General features: G+C 57.8%; 1 protein-coding gene across 1 annotated transcript in view; it reads right to left on the bottom strand.

The window, feature by feature from the left end:
• Nucleotides 1-6,067, bottom strand: part of CACNA1I (calcium voltage-gated channel subunit alpha1 I) — a 104,639-nt gene extending 98,572 nt beyond the window's left edge. The window contains 1 exon segment of the mRNA XM_036866773.1: nt 5,835-6,067. Within this exon segment, the coding sequence (XP_036722668.1) occupies nt 5,835-6,067 (233 nt within the window).
• Between the last annotated feature and the right edge of the window lie 15,898 nt (nt 6,068-21,965).

Raw genomic sequence — 21,965 nt, 5'->3', positions numbered from 1 at the left:
TGACCACCATGAACATCCCCAGGGCACAACTTGATGCTGACTTTTAGTTCTGAGAAAAACAACCTTCTCTACACCAGATGGAGGGAAACGGACAATTTCCCAGACATGTGTTGCTTCTTCCAGCAACACTTGCCGTCCGTCTGGGCATTCCGCTTGGGCCAGGGCTGAAGGAGGAGGGGACACCTTCTCCGAAAGAACCCCTTCCCTGGCTGCGAGCAGGCCCTGGCCTGAGAGTCCTGGGCTCCGGTCTGCCCTGGCTTTGCCGACTACTCAACATGTGACCTCGGGCAGTTCACGCTCCCTTCCTTGGCCTCAGTCTCCCCAGCTGTAGAATGGGGAGTTAGCACACTCCCAGCCCTGCCACTGCATGGGAGGAACTGAGAGTATCTGAGAGGTCATGGCGAGTGGGAAAGTACTTTGTAAACCGGAAAGTGATGAGCAAGCCCATCCGTGCCAGGCCTGCGCGTTGGAGGCACAGAGTAAAGTGAGAGCCACAGGTCCAGCCCTCTGGGGCCTCACGCCTGGAGGAGGAGACAAGGCCAGCAACAAACAATTCCCTGAGGCAGGAGGAAACTAAGATAGGGAAGGACTGATAAAAGGCTGAGGGAGCCTAGAGAGGAAAAAGCTGAGATCCAGGAAAACTTCCTATAGGTGGCAGCCAGGAAGTTGGGACTGGTGGGGCTGGCAGGACTTGGCACCATGGAGATGGGGGAGAGGGCATTGTGGGGGCAGACCCAGCAGAAGCAAAGTCAGGGAAGCAGGGGTGTCAGGAAACAGCAGCAGCTTGTTTGGGCTTCAGAGCAGAGTGCGTGAAGGGAAATAGCAGAAAGGCAGCTGGAGGCCAATGAGGTGGATCATGGAAGGCCCTGAATCCAGGCTGAGTGAAACTATTCTGGGGGTGACAGAGAGCCGCTGAAGGTGTTTGAGTGAGGAATGAATAAGCAAACAAACGGAAGAAGGCAGGCAGGGAGGGAGGAAACAGTACCTGACAAACGACAAAACGCTTCCATACTGGGAGCCCCAGGACACCCTGAGGGTGAAGGCGAGTGGGGAGGAGAGAGGGGGTCCAGGGGAGAGGCGCTCATCCGAGGTTGCTAAGCTTTAGGCTCCTGGTCGGGTGTTCTTTCCGCTGTGCAGGGAAGAAGAGGAGGGTGACACCAGCTGTCAGTGGGGCAGGAGGGGTGAGATCCCGGGAGCCACCTGCTTAGACAGGAAGAGGTGGAGGAACGCAAGGCCAGATTTCCCAAGGGCCCAGACACCGGGAAAGGGCTCAGGACAGGAGGGGTGGGGGTGAGATTAAGGAGGACTTCCTGATAGTCAAGAGCCATCAGAGGCCCTAAAGGTCCTTATCAGGAGGCCCAAGGCCCCGTCTGGTGCAGCAGGACTGAGAGGTAGCCGCCAGAGGCAGGGGGATGGGCTAAATGACCAGAGCAGGGGGAGCAGGGTGATGAGAGAGGGGTCTTCCTGCTGGTGACGGCCCCGTTTGTCTCCCCATGGTTAGGGCTTTTCAGGTTTTTCCCCCTCTCACTCCCCAGCCATCATGCCCTCTCCCCACCTCGACCCTGCAGGAGCCAGCACATTCCCACCCTTGCTAGCACCACTCTCCCTGGCAGCCCAGACCACAACCTTATCAGACCATCGTCAAAGACGTGGGGCCCAGCTCCCCGCCAGCCTTCAGGACCCTTGTCCTGAGCCAGGGCACCCGAGCCACCCTAAGCCTGAAAGCTCCATCATCAGCTCCAGTGTGCACACAGCTGCCACTCTGCACTTAACAGTTTGCCCGGTCAATGCTTGCCCTGGAATTCTCACTGAACCCCCTGACATTCCCAACTGGGGTGGGGGGGGATGTCGCAGAGGCTCCCATTTCACAGATGAGCAAACAGAGGCTCAGCAAAGACAAAGGCCTCTCGGCCAAGAAGCCAGGAGCAGGTCATCATTCACACTCAACCAAGCCACAGTCCCGGCGGTCACCTCTAAGTCCTCTCCTTCCAACACCAACCCCAAAGCAGCCACACCTCCACTCGGACCCCCCCTCTCCAGGCCCCACCAGCACCCTGGGCCACCATCATCCCTTGTCACCATCCCACAGGTCCCCCCTAACGATGGTCTCCTGGTTGACGTCTCTCCAAGGGAGCCAGAGTGACCCTCTCCTGCCCAAAATGGCCATAGCTGTCCTCTGTACGTGCCTGGTACACGGCACACACTCAGTAAAGGCTTGTTGACCGAGCTCATGAATGCGTGAGTGAAGGATGGATGAACAAGATCCCTTTCACCCCCAGAACCAACACACTGAACCCTCACAATGAACAGCACAAGGCTTGGCACCGCAGGGCTGTGATGAGACCCTGGGCCCTGCCCTCTTCCTGCCCAGTGACGACCCAGGTCAGAGGGTCTGCAAGGCGGGGGTCTCAGCCAGGTGGACTTCAAAGCAAGAGCACCTACAGACCCCATCCTAGCGGCAGAGGGTCCCCCGGCAGGGGACCAGAAGCAAACAGAAGTGGGACAGAGCGGCAGATGAGAACCAGGACCACAGCCATGAAAGCACAGAGCGATTGAGCCCACAAACAAGGAACACGGAGCCCCGTCCCCACAGACACCACTGAGATGTTTCCTGACAAAGGCGGCAGGGAAATGGGCACCCCAGGCAGCCTCTCCTGACTTCACTGCCCAAGTATCCCCAACCTGCAGACAGGGAGACTGAGGGCAAGAGAGGGGAAGTGACTTATCCAAGGTCACTGGCAGCTGGCGGCTCCCCGCTCCCGGGCCAGGCTGGCGCCCTCCCCCTGCCCAGCAGAGAGGAAGCCTTCACAGCCGACCGGCTTCCACCGTGCATGGCTGGTTCGCGCCACGGCAGAAGCGCTGGCTCAGCGCTGGCTGGCGCGGGGGAGACAGCAGCCAGGAGCATGCCGGAAGGCAGGGGCTGCGAGCTCCTCCAGGGGGCAGCCCCTGGCAGGGCACAGTGAGGTGGCTGCCGAAGGTAGACACTGGAACCCAGGAAGACCCTTGCCCGGCCACCCGGGACTGCAAAGCAAACGTCCCTGCTCCGGTGGAGTGGGGAGAACCCTGTCTCCAGGCTCCGCAGGGGGCAGCCGTGTCCTGGATAAAAGCTGAGCCTGGGGATTCAGAGAAAGTGAGGATTTCACGCCAGCTTTACCGCATCCTGGCTGCACAACCTGGATAAAAGTTACTCAGCCTCTCTGAGCCTCTGACAGCACCTACCTCTTGGGGTGGTTATAAGGGTTAAAAGGTGATACTTCAGGCAAAGCGTTCAGCACAGGAAGCGCCAGCTCTTGTTATTATCGTTCCTGAGCCCTCCTCTGTGCTGGACACACGGCTGGGTGCTTTGCAGGAATCATCTCTAATCATCTTTAATCGTCCCATTACAGAGATGAGAAAACTAAAGCTTAGGGAAGGGAAACTAGAGTGAGTACAGCCCACCACTGGCCCTTCTCCCACATGCAGCCAGTTACACGCCTAAGAAAGGCTCTCAAGGTCTAATCCAGGGTGGAAAATAGGTTTCCAACTGATTAGTCATGCTGCCACGGGTGCCCTGCTGGAGGATGCTGTTATCGATTAGCAATGTCTGCACGGATAAGGCATGGGTACTAGCAGCGAAACTGGCACAAATGTACCTAAATCACAGAGATAGAATCTGATTTTCCCTGGAAACAATGTCCTCTGAAGGCATTATGTTCTATCTAAACACTTTATGCCCAATGTCTTATTGAATCTACCACGAGCAGTGTTTACTCAGCTGTATGTGAGGGCTCTGTTCACCTTTTGGGCACAGGTAATAAGAATGATAACCACATGTGTGGCAGTTTTTCGAGTTTACAAAGATCCATTTTCGCATTATGTACTGCTTTGGTCTTCAGTGCAATCCTGTGAAATGGGTAAATACCACCCCCGTTTGACAGGTGGAGAAACTGGGGATCAGTGAGGCTAAGGAACTGGCTTATGGTCACACAGCAAACAACAGGCAGAACCAGCCCATGGGTCTGTCTCACTCTGGTTCCCAATGCTTTCCGCACGCCACCTACCCATGAGTCAAACAGCACCACGGACCCCTTGACATTTCAGACCCAGGGTCCTCCCTGCTGAAGCCCTGCTGACGGTGCATGTTCAAGGCCCAGGCCAGGCAGGCAGGGAGTGGTGCTGACATTTGGATGTGCGGACCTTTCCCACCCCGGCTCACCAGCTCGTGGAGGGTCCCAGCAGCCTTCTGGCTCTCCAGTGAGTCAGGCGGTGACTCAGGGCCTACCTCTGGGCTGGGTAAGGAGCTGAGTCAGGGAGCACCAAGCTTCAAAGGGCAGCTGGCTCTGAGCCAGGGCCCCTCAGCTCCAGGGACACTGGCGCTCAGGACAGTCTGTCTGGGGCAGACCTCCCACACTGCCCTGCCCCCTCCCAGGCCTGCTGGTCCTGATAGCCATTCCCGCTGGCCTGACCCTGACGCCTACATGTCCACCCATGTTCCTTTGGGTTCTTGATGGGGAGCAGAATCCTGCAACGTCTGGAAATGCGAAGGGTCATTTTTGGTTGTCACAACGATTGAGGACCACTACCTGCCAATATGTAGGGACCAGGAACACCAAATGTCCTGTACTGTGCAAGACAGCTCAGACCACAAAACACTGTCACACCCAAAATGCCAACCGTGCCCGCATTGAGGAGTACTGCGTTAAGCACTGCCCCCTCCCTGAGCTCCCTCCCAAGGACGAGGGGCGGGAGGGAGGTTTCTGGCCAAGGAAGAATCCTGGAACCCTCAGCACCTGATCAATGACATCCCCCTTCCCCCCCCCCACCCCAAGACCCGCAAGCCCAGCCTGAGTGCCCCATGGTTAAGCCTCCGCTCCATTCACTCCTGGAGACCCAGCGAGGACACTGCCAACACGCCCCCAGCGAACACTACAGGAGCACCCGTGGTGCGCCAGGCACTGTGCTGGGTGCTGGGGTCCCACAATGAACAAGACAGGCTCGGTCTGTGTCCTGGTCACCTGACAGCACCCTGGAGGAGGCAAGTGTTAGATTCAGAATCACATACTGGCTAAAACGGAGGGGCTAATAAAACGGAGGGGCTAAGGGGGAATCACAGAGGGCTGCCCTGAGGAGGTGGCACTTAACTGCGATTTGAAGGATGCAACAAAGGACCTGGCCAGGTGAAGAGGAAAGGAAAGCATTTCAAGAGGAAGAGCAGGTGAGAAGGCCCTGAGGCCTGGAAGAGCTTGGGAAGCAGAGTGAGGTAAGCAAGGCAGGGCTTAGGGGGCTGGTTAGGACTTTGCTCTGCTCCTGCAGGGCAATGGGAAACAGTCAAGCGTCTTGAGCAGGGGTGACCCGAGCAGACGAGAGGCAGCAGGTGGACGCAGGAACAACTGTAGGAGGCAAGGTGGGTGGAGCCTCGCCCTGCGCGCTGGGGTCAACTGCCTCCGGTCCAGGCCCCTGGGCTCCCCGTCAGGCTCTCATCACCCCTGTAGTCACCACCCACCAAGTGGCTCAGCCACTGGGAGCTGGGCCACAGGCCAGGGTCTGGCTTAACTCTTCCTCCTCAGTCCCGGTGCAGACCTGAGGTTCACACCGGAAGGCCTCCTGAGCCAGTGAGACACTGCACTGACCCCTGCAGTCATCCGCAACTTCCAGAACATTCACATCAGCAGGACACCAGGTCCTCATCCATCCGAGCTCCACGGCCCGAGCAAGGTGTCCCCTGACCCAGCACGTGAGTTGGCTCACCACCACCAGAGCCCTGAAGCCTCAGTCCAGGCCTCAGGCCTCCTGACCAGAGGGAACAGCCGGGCCCCGGGCAGGACCCAGACAAACCCAGGCCGCACAAAGGATATGGGTTACACACCATCTTGATGCACCAGTTCCGGGGGCTGGTGGTCTGTCGCAGGCAGAAGAAGGCAACGGGAGCCAGGTCTGGGTGAGGGACGTCTGGATTGACTCCGTCCAGGGGCTCCTCCGGGCCTGGAGGGGAGGGAGGGGGGCTCTGGGGCCCGGGCTGCTCCGTGAGTCCTGGCTCGGCTGCCCGGGCTGCGGCAGGGGAGGAGGGCCGTGGGGAGCTCTCGGCCATGTCGGCACTGAGCAGGGAGCCCTGCGGAAGAAAAAGAGATGGCACTTGGCGGGGGACAAGCTTGGCACCCGTTCTGCGACCCGCCTCCCCCGACAGGGGGACACGGCTCAGACAGCCCAGCCTCAGGCCCCTCGGCCTCACTCTGGCTGTGAGGATTAGGAAAGAGCTGGTGGTCCTGGGGCAGGTCTGGTCAACCTTGCTGAGCCTCAGTTTGGGGAGATGAAAAGTGGGGAGAAAAAAACCTTCTTAGAGTGTAGTTGTGATATTGTTGTGAGTTGTTGGTTGGTTGGTTGGTTTTTTTCAATGAGACTAGAGTTGTGTATTTATTGCATCATTGAAGTAAAGAAAATTTGCAGGAAAAAGGTGAAAGTGATCGTAAAGACAGACATTATTGCCAGGATGATGTGTGTTACAAAGCAGAGGTTGGGGTGCCGTGGGACCAGATACCAGCGTACCTGGGCAAGCCAGGATGGAATCAGGGCAGACTTCCCAGAGGAAGTGACATCTGAGACGAGACTTACGGCTGAGCCCAGAGGCACCCCCACCCACTGCCCCACAAAGCTGAGAACCCAGAACCCTCACACACCAACCTCTCTGCTTTACAGATGGAGAAGCTGAGGCTCAGAGAAGAGACACGATGGACACAGCCAGATAACAGCAGAGACAGAGCTCCACCAGGGCTGGATTCCTGGGTGTGCACCTGGGCACCCACCCACGGCAGCATTCAGAAGGGCCCCGTGCTTGGTTTAAAGCCCGGCTGTCACCAACTTGAAATCCTTAATACTTTTTGATCAAGGGGCCCACATTCTCATTTTGCGCTGGGCCCTGCAAACCACGTAGCTGGTTGTGACTTCAACACAGAGGTACTCTGACATCCTGGCCTCGTCTAATGCTCATTACAACCCCAGAAGCCTTATTAGGCCCATTTAGCAGATGGAGAAACTGAGAAGGGAGGGGCATGCCAAGGCTACACACTGAACTAGGGCATGTCTAGAGGCCAGAAGCCCAGCACCAGCCCACCAAATTCAGTGATGACTGACTGTGGCCTTGCTTAGCCCCCTCCTCAGCCAGCCAACGGCAGGGCCCGCCCCTCCGCACCTCACCCAAGAGGTTACCAATCCCTGAATCCTCACCCACTGGGGTATCCTGGGCCCTGGCACCCTGGCAGTGCCAGGCTGGGCACTAGGAGTAAGAGATCCCTGGCACCCACCCGGCTGCCGCCCGCGGCCGCTGGGCAGTCAGCTGAGCCGCCCAGAGCTGATACATTTGGACATTTCTCTGGCTCCTGGGGGCAACAGGCGGGAGATGGCGCCTCCTGCCACTTCAGCCGGCTGGTCAGACAGGCAGAGTTTTCTCCTGAGCTCAGGGCTTTGCTCTTGGTTCTAGAAAAACAGCCACAGGCCTTACATAAGCTCCCAGGCACCTCGGTCCTCCACGTGTCAACCACTGGGCGGAAAAACATCCTTCCCGGGGTTGCTGCAGGTCTGCTCACCGCCGTGCCAGCCCAAGTCCACCGCTCCCCGCACTGGCCCTCGCTCCCGCCAAACTCGACCTCGTCAGGTCCCAGGGTGCCGGCTGCCCCACGTAGGTCTCTGCTCACACGGCTCCCTGTGCCGGGAGCACCCTCTCCCCATCTCCCATTCACCTTTCTCCCAGGCCCTGACGATTCATTCATCTGTCCAACAATTATTTCCTGAGCACCTACTATGTGCAGGCACTGTGAGGGCTCTGGGGTTAGGCTGGTGAAGAAGCCAGACTGGGTGCCAGCCCTCATTCAGCTTTCACTCCAGCAAGGGAAAGAGGCACACGGGTCAATTCATTTCTCTCTCTGGGTTTCCATAGCTCTTATCACCACCGAACATACCGTATAATTTATGTATTTATGTATTTATGATCCAGTGTCTGTCTCCCGACCTGAAAGGAGGCTGTAAGAGAGCAGGGACTGTGGTCTGTTTCGTTCACTGCTGTATCCCCCAGAGCCTGAAACAGTGCCTGGAACATACTAGGTGCTCAATAAGTATTTGGTGAATAAATAAAAAGTGCTGGGAAGTAAATAAACAAGGAAGAAAGGTGGGAGTGGGGGTTTTTCTCTCTAAAGAAAGACCTTTAAGATAAAAACAAGAATCAGAGGTCACCAGCCATGGGTGGGCTCGGGAAAGAGCCGTCCAGGTACCAGGAATGGCTGGGAGGCTGGAACGCCCAGTGCATTTAAGGAACGGAAACGAGACCAGGGTGGCTGAACAAGGGGCAAGGAGGGGGGATGAAACTGAAGAGTTTGGCAGGGCCCACTGTGAGCCCACGGAAGGAGCTCGGGCTTTCGTCCGAGCGCAACAGGAAGCCACAGGAGGGTTTTTACGCAGCGAGTGGTTTGCTCTGGTCTCTTTTTTTAGGCCATCCTTCTGTGGGCTGAAGGGAGACAGGGTGGAGGGGCAGGGGTGAAGCAAGGACGGCCAGAAGGAGACGGGAGAGATGGGCTGGGCTGGCCTGGGATGCTGGTGGAGGTGAAAAGAAAGCGATGGATTTGAGGTATATTTCACAGGCAGGAGAGCCTGGCCTCGCCTTGGCCCCAGTGCCACCCCACCCAGCTCTGCCGAAGTCCTGCCTGCAACCGCAGAGGTGGGAAGGGCTGCCGTGGCCTCTGGGACCACACAGAGCCGCCTCCTCTCCTCCCTCTCAGCTCCGTCCACGTTGTACTAACTTGCCTTTTGCCTCGCTCGGCCCTGTTTAAAGCTGTCACACTGTGCTGTCCTTTGCCCTCACACCTCTCCCCACATGCTGTGGGGCTCCTAGAGACCATGACTGCCAAAGCCACCAACCCACTCCCCAGGGCCCACCCAGCCTCCACCTCCCCAGGGCCCACCCAGCCTCCGCCTCTGACCTGCTCCCCAGGGACCACCCAGACCATCTCCCTCTGACCTGCTCCCCAGGGCCCACCCAGACCATCTCCCTTTGACCTGCTCCCCAGGGCCCACCCAGCCTCCGCCTCTGACCTGCTCCCCAGGGACCACCCAGACCATCTCCCTCTGACCTGCTCCCCAGGGCCCACCCAGCCTCCGCCTCTGACCTGCTCCCCAGGGACCACCCAGACCATCTCCCTCTGACCTGCTCCCCAGGGCCCACCCAGCCTCCGCCTCTGACCTGCTCCCCAGGGACCACCCAGACCATCTCCCTCTGACCTGCTCCCCCGCAGCTGCCCAGGCGACAGCCTTCTGGCCTGCTCCCCATTCCCAATTCCCTCTGCTCCATGCCTGTAGCCCAGCTCCTGTCCCCAGCTGCCCATGTGCCCACAGCGGAAGGCTCTTGGGCATTCGGCCGCTGGGGCCCCCTGGGCTCCAACCTGTCTGCAGATGGAGCCTCGGAGAGAGCAGAGGACTTGCCTTAGGTGGCAGCATTGGTGGATTCCAACTCAGGTCCATCTGGCCCCAGAGTCTGAGCTGCTTCCACAGCCAGAGGCTCCTCCCCCTAGATGCTCTCCGGGGGGCCCCGCAGGCAGTGGTGTCGTAACTCGACTGGCCTCCACGAGCAGGGGCAGGAGCAGGACCCCACTGTGTCTAGAACACCCTCCCCCCCACTCCTGACGCCACTGGCCTCCTGGAGCCTCAGCCTTCCTCTCCGTTAAGCTCAGCCTTCCTCTCCTGCCTCCCTCTGCAGGCCCCTGTGAAGAGGCAATGTACCCTCGATGGAAAGGCTCTCTAGGACCCATGAAGGTGGCTGTCCAAGCGTGTATGGGGCCAGCTGTGCCATCCCCAGGGGCTGCCACCCCAGCCCTCTCTTTGCTCTCACCACCATCACCACCACCAGAACTGCCATCACCGCCATCACCATCATCACCATCATCTCCACCGTCACCACCACCGCCACCATCATCACAGCAACACAGAGGCTCTGACTGAGTCTGACCCTGTACCAGGCAATGGGCAGAGGGCTTTCTATGCATTGTTTATGTCGATTCCCAACACAGTCCCATGACCTACAGACCATGCTTATTCCTACTTCATGGAGAAGGAGACCGGGGACCAGGGAAGTCCGGCAGTGCCCGAGACCATGCAACTAGTATAGGGCAGAGTCAAGGCCCCAGTCCAGGTCTGCAACCCCTGAGCCCAAGCGCTGAACCATCATAGGCACCACTTTGGGACAAGGAGAGGTGCCCTGGAACCAGCCCTTCCCCTCCCACCTAAGTCACCAGGCAGTGCAGATATAGATGCTGGTCCAGCCAAGACCCCCAGTGTGGGCAAAGACCCTCCAAGTCTTCCCAAGTCTATGGGGAAATCTGCCTCCCAGAGCCTTTAGAGTGTGGTATGGGGAAGCCTGTGTCTGCAGAGCTCAGAGTCCTGGTGGAGAAGGACCTGAGGCCTGGCCTGGTGACCCCAGGCCGTGTGCGTGTGTGTGCATGTGTGTGTGTTCACAGGTGCACACAGGCAATAAGCAACTTGTTTATCCCTTTGTCAACAACCACACATCAGCTAATGTCACAGCTCGAAGAACAAGCTACAAATTCAGTCCGGAATTCTAGAATCCAGGAATCTCAGAATCAGAATATCTTAGAATCGCCCAGGACCTTAGAGGCCCAAGATATTAATGACGGTCACCTTACACTCTATAGTGTGTGTTTCAGAGCACAGGCACAGGAAGCCGAGACCTGTGTCAGAGTCCCAGCTCTGACACCAGCCCACCTTGGCACATGGCTCAGCCTGGCAGGGACCTTGGATACCCTGTCTATAAAATGAGGGTGTCGGCTGTCCCGTGGCAGGCTCGCTGGGAGGATGAACTGGGGTAACACATCAGCACCTGACCACGCCACCAGCCACTAGGCCAGCACACAATGAGCCCGTGATGGTCTCCCATGCTTGTGAGCGCCATCAGCCACGGAATTCCAGAACCCTGGAATGTAGGCATCCCAGAAACACAGCATCTGGTTTTAGACCCTGTGGGCTCCAGATCTTTACACAGGGAATCTCTGAAAAGACTGGGACCCCTGAAGTGGCCTAATCATCACCACACACATTCACCAGCACAAAGATCACACAGTCACACTCACACACACCCTCACACACACAAGCACACACAGAGACATACATACAATTACACACTCACACGACACCCAGTCACACAGACATCCATCTTACTATCACACTCACAGACAGACACGATCAAACTCACACACAGACACACACTCACAATGACACACACTCACAATGACACACACTCACACACAGACACATACAACGTTTACTCACATAGACATGCACTCACACACCTCACACACTCATTATCACAGACACACAGACACACACCACAGCATCCACTCACACACCACACACACCAATGCAGAGCCTGCATCTAGAGGCCTGGAGAAAAGTCTCTATGAGGCTGCGGGAAACCTGCCTCCCAGAATCTTCCAGCCGGTGTCTCAGAGCCCCTGGAACCCTCTGTCTGTTCCTTCTTCCGCATGACAGCCCTGCAGATGCGTGACGACAGCCCGAACACCCCCAAGCCTCATCTGCCCCAGGCCTCCTGTCACCAGCTCCCTCATCCATTCCTTGGGTGGCAATTTCCAGATCATCTGTTCCTTGGGACCTCTCCCCAGTCATGCTCAAGTTTGCCTTCTTTCCTCCGCAAGGACTGGACCAGGTTTGCACCAAGTCACCCAGAGTAGAGCAGACAGGTCACCTGCCTGATTCTGCAGGGACAGAGATGGATCTCTCTTGATGCAGTCTGGGAGCCCCAGAGCCCAGCTGGCAACCCAGTCAGACTGAAGCAACTATGGGGCATGTGGTCCACTGGTCCCCTCTGATCTTCTTCAGAGGAGCTGCAGCCAAGTCAAGGCTCCTCTAGCCTAAAGAGGAATGGCTGAAATCTGGCCTCTAAGTGCAGAACCTGACACAAAACTTGCTCTGGTCTGGCCAGCTAAGCCTGCCCACATATTGCAGCCACCGTGGTTCTGTCACCAAAATCAACAACTCGCCCTCCCAGCTTTTCAGTGTTAAATGAGTTGGATCAGCAACCCCTCCCATGATGGCTAACAAGACTCATAGCCAACATTATTTGTTGAGCACTTACTATGTGCCAGGCACCTCATTACAACCCAGTGAAGTAAGCAGTTTTGCCCGCTCCAATTTATAGGTGAAGAAACTGAGGCACAGAGAGATTAAGGGATTTTCTCAAGGTCAAGAGCTACTTAGTCAAAGAGCTGGGATTTGGATCTGGGAGGTCCGAATCCAGGTTCCCTGTTAAAGGGTTGTCCAGGCCTGGCTGTATACAGAAGGCTGCAGCCCCCTCCCCCTCCCCCAGTACCTGTCCATGTGTCTGTCACCAGGCATCATCGTTTGTTTGTTGGCCCTCGGCCTCATGACAAGTACCAGCAAGTGAGGCTGTGTTTGAATCTTGATTAGTGTGTTTGAACATTTCCCAGCAGGTGACTCTGCTGATCATTTTTCACTCACTCTGCAGTAATTAGAGCTTTGGGTCTTACTTCAGCGAACAAATCAGGGTGAACATGGCCCCTGATGGAGGGAGAGTATTCTAGCAGGAAGAGCACTGGGTCAGGAGTCCCAGGGCCCAGGTTCAAGTCCCAGCTCCACCCTCTCTGCATCATAGAGTCTCAGCAAGCTTCATTTCCTCTTGTATAAAATGCAGAACAGGATTCTTTCTCTACCTCACAAAAGGGACAGCAAATGGGAAAAGAGATTCAGAAAGTACCTTAATGAAAGAAAAACGGCTTCCCTGTACCAGGCCCCATGCTAGGCACTGTAGAGACATTTCTAAGCCTCACAAAAATCCCTTAAGGTGCAAGTTATTATCCCAATTTTACGAGAAGCCGATGCTCCCCTGATGCTAAGTGCCTTGCCCCTCGGGGCCAGGCCTGTGACCATGGACTGGCTCATGTGTCTCCCGGCCAGGACAAGAGCTGAGTGATGCAGGGTGGAGGCCTAAGTCCCTGGACCAACGATGAGGGAAACACAGCCCTGACTGCTCATCAGGGCCGGTGGTCATGGGTTAGGAGAGGGAAAACCCTGATGCTCTTCTCAAATAGCCTCATCAGCGAGATTGCCCAGGCCAGAGTGCAGGAAAGGGGGATTTGGTAGAGGGAGGGCCTCCAAGATGAAAGGAGAAAGTCTGCAAGGCAGGGCCAGGCCTGTGCTGACCTTGGTCCCAAAAGACTGTGGCTTCCACCCTGGAGAAACCACTTCCCTCTCATCCTCTCCTGCACAAGGAGCCCCAGAAGCTCCCAGCACTTGCTCCAAGGGTATCCAAACACCTGTGCTTCCAAAGCACCCCTCCCCACATGCAACAACCACAGCCCTGGTTCTCCTTTCTGAGAGCACAAGAAGAAATCAGGCCCTATGGCCATGTGCCCACACGGCACCTGGCACAGGGGCTGCCCCAGGCCCCCTCCCAGGGGCACAGAAGCTCCAAGACTTTGTCTGTTCCCTTCTGTTCACTGCTATGTCCCCCAGTGACCAGAACAGAGCTTGGCACATAGTAGGTGCTTAACAAATACAAAAGAGAAAAAGAGAGAAGGGAATCAGGAAATCAGGTTTGTTTTCTTCCCTCCTTAGACTGGCAGCCATGAGGGGGAGAGACTCAGCCCACATCTTTCTGGATATCGGGAGCCACAGACCCACGAACCTACGCCCACGGACCCATGAATCCACACATCCACAGGTTCACAGACACATATACCCACAGATCTATAGATCCACAGACCCACGGACCTAAAGACTCACAGACCTACACACTCACACATTCAGAGATCCACAGACCATGGATCATGGAGCATGGGCCCACAGACCATGCTCCCAGCTCCTTGGACTGTCTCTGAGGCCCCAACCCAGCCGTAGCACTCCTGGGGGCATAAGGATTGAAGGCACAAGGCAAGAGCACATCCTGGGAACGTGCAGGAAGAAAACATTCTGCAGCAAAGAACAAGAGGGAGAGGAGGGGTCGGACAGGAGCAAGGGGAAGGGAGGATAGAAGAGAAGAGGGGAGCCAGAAGAGGGGGAGAGAGGATGGGGGAGAGGGGAGGAGGGCGCTGCTCCCCCTGCAGCCCCCAGCCAGCCCAGCAGCCTCTCTTTCCAGACATGGTTTTTGAGCACCCTGAGCTGGGGGCTGGGCACCCAGAGAACAAGGCAGCCGAGGGGGAGACAGACGCGACTCAAGGAGCCCCACAAGAGCCTGTTATTACCTTGGACCATGTTCAGAAGCTGCTGGGGGTGGGACAGAGCTGTGCCCAGAAGCAGACTTTCCTGGGGATCCCCACTCGGGGCACAGGGTGAGGATGGCAGAGATGGTAGTGGAGGGGGACAAGGGCAGGAGTGTCGGAGGCGACCCCCCACGGGCTCAGGCTGTGGGTCTGGGTCCAGGACCACAGGGAGGCTGCAGCCAGGCCAGTCCTTGAAGCTGCTCCCAGCTTGGCTGCGGGCTCACGAGGGTCAGGCTGTCTGGAGCCAGCGACAGCGAGTGGGAGAGGAGGGGTTCTGGCAGTCACCTCCCCACCCAAGGTCAAGGGGAGTCAGGGCACAGGGATGTGGAACTGCTGCTTGGTGCCCCCTGGTGGGCCTAGAAGATGCCCTCTCAGAAGCACCTGGAACGGGTGTAGGGGGGAAGGGGGCAGAGAACCTTCGTCAGAGGAACCGGGAGGGACCTTCAGCCAGGCCGGTAGCCCCTCCCCCAAGCTGCCCTCCACAGTGCTCCAGAGGCAGGCCTGGGCAGCTCTGAGGAGCCAGGCACGGAGCTCAGAGGTCCTGGTGTGGTATCCAGGCCCCCGGGGGGTGTGTGTTGGGGAGGGCGGGAGCGAGTTTGGTGCCAGCCAGCTCGGCACCACCCCAGGATGTGCTCTTCCCTTTTCCTCTTCCTCCCCACCGGACTGCAGCCCCAGAATCAGTCCCACTCAGTGCCACCTGCCCTGACACCTACTGGATCCTCTCCCTCTGGTCTCAGCACGGATGGTGGAGGTGGGAAGGGGACAGGGAGGTCTCTAGACTCCCCCACTCAGTCCCCATCCCAGGCCGGGGTCCTGGAACCTGAACAGAAAGTTTGTCCTCAAGCGTGGACAAGAGTTTCCAAAGCCAGTCCTTGGGGCTGAGGGGAGACACTGATCCGAGAGGTGGCCTCACAGCATGGGCAGGGCCTGAGGATTGAGACGGTGGGGAAGCAGGCCCAAACTCCTCAGCGAGACCCTCTCCCGCGGGGCCTAGCCCACGGACCCACAGCTCCATCTGCACAGCACTCTAGCCCTAGGCAGTGCCAGTATCTGCTGGGTAAATCCCCCAGGCGGCGAGAGACAGAAGGACAGACTGGGTCCCTGGTCAGGCCAACCTGAGCACCCCAGCCCCTAGGACGCTGCTCACATGGCGTGTCAGACCCCATCACACTGCACGGCAGACGCAAGCAAGCTTCCTCTCTCTCTCTCTTTCATACACACACACGCAAATAGGGACACACGCACACATGCATACACCTGGGCCCAGAACATAGACTCCTAAGGCCTGAATACGGCTCGGGGTTCTCTCCGAATGCCAGTCTCATCCATGGCTCAGGAGCCCCCAGGACCCTAAAGGGAAAGAAAGACACAAGCAGAGCAGCTGACTGACGCCTCCGCCTGGGCCCATCCAAGAGCCCCCTCCCCCAGGCATCATGACCTCCCCCAGAGGCCCTCCCACTCCCTGCCAAGGCCTCTTGCCCCCCACATCCCACACACACACCACTCAGCAGACAATTAAAACCCGATCATCATGAACACTCATTATATAACCAGCCCCGACCTGCTGAGGATTCCTTTTACCCCCTAAAGTCCCAGCTCCCTCCTGGCTTCCTACAGCGAGGAATTGGGCACCCCCCGGGTGCTGACCAGAGAGGGGGCCGGCTCTCCCCCCCACCCGGGCCTCGAGGAAAGTTAAGGCTGCCTGGGATTTCCCCCATTGCATCCCCTGCTGCGGCTCTCCCTCCACCAGCACTCCCAGCTCAGTCCCGTGGACACTGGCACCAGCTATGGTCCCGCTGGCCGCAGAGCCGCAGCAGCTTAGGGGCAGCGGAATTGACAGCCCCCGGCCGGCAGCCTGACTTGTTGAATAAATTTCTGCAGCGCTGGCTCAGCCGGCTTCAGCATTGGCACCGAGAGAACTTTCGTGGCCTTGGAGAAGGGACCGGTCAAAGTTTCCCGTCCTTCCTCCCAAGGCACCTACCCCGAAGGCACGGGGTGGGGGGCCGGCCTGATGGGCACGCGCGGGTGGGGGACCGGTCCCCAGAAATAAATAAATAAACGCCTCAATAAAGAAAGAACCCGACGCGCCAAGAAACTGGCATGGAGCGGAGCCCTCCCTTGCTTCCCCTTCCCCCCATCCCCGCCCCCAACCCACCTACCTTGGCATGGACTTGGCCGGGCAGCGGGGGGTCGTCCGCGTTAGAGCCGCAGGGGCGACGCGGCCCCCCGAAGCCAGAAATCGAGGGGGACCCGCAGCCCCGCCAGCTGCCCCCCGCCAATTCAGGATCAGCTGAGCCCCCGTGGCTGGAGGAGGCGGCGGGCTGGCGGGAGTGTCGCGCGGCTCAGGCGAGCGGCGAGAAGCCGGCAGCGCGGACGAGCCGCGGACCGAGCCGGAGTTGGAGCGCGCGGCAGGCGGCGGGCGGGCGGGAGCGCGGCGCTCCGGGGCCGGGGCCGGGGCCGGGGGCGGGGGCGCTGCGGGGACCGAGCGGCGGGCAAGTGCCCGGAGGGGAGCCGCGCGGGCGGCGGCCCAGGGCGGGGGCGCGGGGGCGGGGCCGCGTCCCTCGCCCGGCTCGGCTGGGCTCGCGCCTCCGGCCCCGGGCTCGAGGCGCGGGGTCTGCGCGCGGCGGGGGCTGCGGAGGAGCCCGAGCGCCCGGCGGTGCGGGGACGTGCGGCAGCGGCGAGACCGAGCCGCGTCGCGTGCGAGGCAAAGCCGTCCTTATACTGACACCAAATGTCTTCGGGGAAAGCTGCAGGCGCGGGACGCTGGAGGGGGGAGGCGTGGAGGCGACAGACAGACTGACGGCGACGGCTGGTGAGCCCCCACTTCTCCCAAGCGGACAGGTAGCCCCCAGCCTTGAGGCCACCTCCTTAAAATTCAGGGTCGTGCCTGGGGGAGGGTCCTAGCCCCTCAACATGGGGGCTGCGTCATGCATAAAAAGGGAGGGACCCTATTACCGACCATTCCCAAGTCCCAGGTGCCTGGTTTGCCCACATTACAGTCCGGATTCTCACCGAGATGCGGTGAGAAGGGTGGGGAGAGGGTCCTTCACTGCCCCAGTGAGGGCCTGCCCATCTAAGACCACCAGCTTTTACAAGGTGGAGCCTGGCTAGAACTCAACTCCAAAGGTCACTCCACAGCCCAGGCAGCCTCCCCTCTTCTCATCCACATCCAGCTTCTTCCCACCCTTCAAGGCTTGGCTGAAAAGCCACCTCCTCCAGGAAGGCTTCCAAGAGGGCTCCCAAGTGGAACAGATGCCTCTCTCCAGCTGCAAATGCCCCAGCCTTGCCAATTCCCCTGGGCAGCCCAGGCCACAGGACCCTGAGGGGTCAGGAACCTCAGCTCAGCTCTCCCACCCCCACTTCATCTTCTTGGGGGTTGATGGGTGGGGGCATCCTGCTGAGCTGGGGGCTGTGGTGGGGGGATACTGAAGCCTGCCCTGCTTGGTCTGGCAGATGGACAGAATGTTGGGGGAAGGTGCCTTCAGGCTTGATCCCAGCTTGGCGCCTTCCTGACTGAGGGCCTTGGGCAAGCCCCTTAAGGTCTCTGAGCTTCAGGTTCCTCATCTGTGAAATGGGGGTAAAAGTTCACACTTTGCAGAATGAGAGGAGTCTAAAAAGGTTTTAGCACCATGCCTGGCGCATAGTAGGTGCTCAACAAATATTCATCGCTTCCTACCTTTTCGTCTGTCCAGGGAAACAAGACAAACTTTTGTCACCAGACCACAGTGCAAGGTCTTATAAGCACACACCAGGCTAGGCGGTGTCTCACAGGCATGAACTGAGCAGGCCAGAAGGTGTCCACCGGTGGGATGGATTTATTTCAGAACAGAGTGGGCTTCAGATCAGGAGTCTCGGGGAAGACCTCATCAAAGGCCAGAGGCTTGCACCGGGCCTCGAAGGCTTGTGCAGGATTGAGATAAGAGAGGGGGTGGGTGGAGAAATGGCATCGAGAAGGGATAAAGGACATGTGCAAAGACATGGAGGTGGGAATGAGGTGGCGAGAGCAGGCACTCCATGCCCTGACCGGCTGAGTGCCCAGCTGGACAGCCCGAGGCCTGGGAGAGTGCAAGAGATGAGGCAGCAAGGCAGGGAGAAGATGCCACCTATTGCTCGCTTCCTCTCCATTCTCCTCTGGCAACACTTACATTAAGTTCAAAGGCTGGACGGGACCCTGAGAAGCACCAGGTGGTGAGTTCTCAGGACTGGGGCTTTTCAGTTACAGTCTCCCAAAGTGACTGCTCAGCTGCCCCCACCCCAGTTGCATACCTGGAGTGACATAAATCTCACCGCCTCCTGAGGCAGCTGCTTTGTTCTCTGTGCATCTCTGATCCTTCAAGTTCTGTTTCAGATTTAAGGAGAAATTTGCACCCCCCCGCTCCATGATCCAAGTCCCTTCCCTGTCCGGACAGGACTAACAACCCCTCCCAGCCTCCTTCAAGCATCCACACTGGCAGGAAGTCCTGCTTTATGTCCAACCTAAATGCTTTATGCTTCAACTAAAACCTTCATTGTCCACTCCTTCACTCTTCTGCCCACCCCACCGCTCAGCATTGGGATGGGCTCTGTGGACATGGGGGGGGCGCACATAGACTAAAGGTCACGGAAGGAGTGTTGATGAGGGGCGACCCTCAAACCTGCTGGTGAATGGAAGTGCAATTCCAGGTCTCCGCAAGAAGCAAGGCTGTGGCAGTCTCTCCTGGAGGCCCTCGCTGGCTGCAGGAGCTTCATTTATTCATTATTGCTATTTATATTGGGCCTGGTATTTGCAGAAGGCTGCAGCAGTCGCGCACGCTCATTAGGCCCCGCCGTGCCCTGGGAGCGGGAGCCTGCCAGGTCCCTGCCAGGTCCCTGCCAGGAGGTAGGTGTGATGGGCCCCAGCCCGGAGTCCCCTAGTGCACCCACCTGACAGCTGGGCCAGGCTCCCTATCCCCTCCCCCAGGGACAAGGCCCAATCCTTGTTGGGCCCTCACTCCCTATTCCAGCAGCTGCTGGGCTTCTCTGCCCGTCTCCGAGGAGAACTTTCTAGCAATTGTAGTGGCTGGAAGGGTAGGGAACACCTGTCAATGGGGATAAACAAGCTGGGACTAAAGGAAGCTGGGGCAGGATTCCTGCCCTAGGACATGAGATAGGTCCCTTCCAGGCCTAAAGATCCAAAGAGTACAGAGACAAAGATTCCGATATCCTCAGAATCCACACTGATTTATTTCTCAAACACTTACAAAGCATTTTTCTGTGCCAGGCCCTGGTCTAAGCCCTTGACAAATATTATTAATGCGTTTAATCCTTTCCGCAGTCTTGTAAATTGTCACTACTATTTTACAGATGAGGAACCAGTGACAGAGAGAGGTTAGGTAACTTGCTCAAGGTCACACAGCTAATAAATGGTAGAGCTGGTATTTGAATTCAGGGGACCAGGCTCCAGAGTCTGTGCTCTTAACGAGGATTCTGGATTCTAAGATTCAAAACCTCTGAGGCTTCCCTGGTGGCGCAGTGGTTAAGAATCCGCCTGCCCATGCAGGAGACACGGGTTCAAACCCTGGTCCAGGAAGATTCCCACATGCCGCGGAGCAACTAAGCCCATGTGCCACAACTACTGAGCCCACGTGCCACAACTACTGAAGCCCACATGCCTAGAGCCTGTGCTCCACAACAAGAGAAGCCACCGCAATGAGAAGCCCGCGCACCGCAACGGAGAGTAGCCCCCGCCCGCCGCAGCTAGAGAAAGCCCGCGCGCAGCAACGAAGACCCAACGGAGCCAAAAATAAATAAATAAATAAATTAATTAATTAATTTAATTAAAAAAAAAAAAAGGTTCAAAAACTCTAAGAGTCAAGGTTTCCAGGATTCCCAACAAGCAGAATAACCCCACCTACTAGGGCAGGGAGGGGATGGCCTGAGATACCCTCACATGGGCCACCCCGTGCCGCTTCGAGCACATTCCCCCGGGGCATGGAGAGGGACTGCTCTCAGCCCGGTACCCTGGATGCCTAAGAACCAGGCCCTGGGAGCCGCCCGCCATGATCAGAGCTAGGGATAGAAGAAAACCAATGGCAGAAAACGAACTTCAACATTCCAAGAGCTTTTATTAAGCATCTACTGGGTACCGGGCCTGTGCCAGGGCTGAAGGACGTGACAAGATAGAAAGGTAACAGAAATGCTGACTGTGGATGAAACAGGGTGGAGATTTGGAGTCAGACTCAGAGGGAAGGTGGGCCAAAGCTGGGCCCCCCAGAGGCAGGTGCTTGATGGGTTCAGAGAGGCCAAGACGGACCCAGAGCCCAGGCTGGAGGGTCGTGGCTGGATTGGTCAGGGGAGAGAAGAACCGGAAGTTTCAGAAGGGAAAGAGCAGAGAGTGAAGGGAGAGGAGAGAAGATGAGGGGGCGGGGTCACAGGGAAGGAGAGCCGCTGGGGAGGAGCCCCCGGAGAGCAGGACTCCGATGCGCCAGTCCCCTCTCCCCACAAGCCCCCAGGAAGTTGCTAGATGCACACAGGCCTTGTGAGAGTGGGGTTTTCAGTGTGGGAATGTCAAGAAAGGGATGAAACCCCCTGGGAGCTGATGTGCACGAGGCCAGCCCTGGGCAGGTCAGCCAGCCCATCCCCCAACTGGACTAAGCTGGCGGAAGCAAAGGTCAGAGCCAGAGGGGCCCAGGGGGACGCTGGCATCCCTTCAGAGTCGCTGCAGCCACAGGAATCCCACCCAGGCTGGAAGGGTGGTTGCCCAGCATCTTACCCAGCTGAGGAGAGGCAGCCCCCTCCCCCGGACAGGTGCCCATCTCCTCCATCAGCCCACTTAACCCTGGTGAGAGGGATCACGAAGCTCATTTTACAGATGAGAGAACCAAGACCCAGAGAAATTAAGTCAATTGCCCAGGGTCACATAGCTAATGAGCGGCAGAAACAGGGTTCTATGCCAGAGTGAGTGAGTGAGTGTGTGTGTGTGAGAGAGAGAAGAAGAGGGAGGATAGAGATCCACCTGCCCAGGAAGGAGGCTGGAGATGGGCAGAGGAAGAGGGGACAGATCTCAAGACCCCCAGTTTCCTGGCAGGTGGGAGACCCCTGACTCACAGCCAAAAGAAGCCTTTGTTGCCCTAGAAGCTTCGCAGATGGGGCTTGAAGAACCTAGTGTGGGCACAGTGGACATGGCTGCTGGATGCCCCAGAAGTCTGCAGTGGGTGGGGGCGGGGGGCAAGGAGGGGCAGCAGCTTTATTCCAGGGTGAACGTCAGAGAAGGGAACGGCAGCCCTGCCCAGACCCCCAGCCCAGACAGGACACCAGAAACCCCCTAACATCCAACTAGCGCTTGACCATTGGCAAATCACCCCCTCTGTGCCTCACAACATCTGGCACGCATAACCCAGCATGCAGTAGGTGCTCAGCATTTGCTCAGTGCATTCCTTGAATGCCAGCACTCAAACAGTCATTTCCAGGTCCATGTTACTGATAAGGGAATTGAGGTGATGTGGCATGCAGACAGTCACTCCAGGTGGTCACTCAGTGACATTTATGAACCACCTACTATGTGCCAGGTATTGGATGTACAGAGACAAATGAAACCCAGCCCAGCAGGGGGATGGCCACGTTCAGATAACAGGTGTTAAGCGCAGTGGAGAAGGGGGCCCACGAGGAAACCGTCTTTTCTGGTGGGGGAGGGTCAAAGCAGGCTTCACATGCAGAGCAACCCTCTGAAGTCTTGGT

The sequence above is a fragment of the Balaenoptera musculus genome, chromosome 10 (assembly GCF_009873245.2).
Source record: "Balaenoptera musculus isolate JJ_BM4_2016_0621 chromosome 10, mBalMus1.pri.v3, whole genome shotgun sequence".
Lineage (NCBI taxonomy): Eukaryota > Metazoa > Chordata > Mammalia > Artiodactyla > Balaenopteridae > Balaenoptera > Balaenoptera musculus.
The sequence above is the reverse complement of the archived record's forward strand: the minus strand, read 5'-3'. Positions and strand labels throughout refer to the sequence as shown.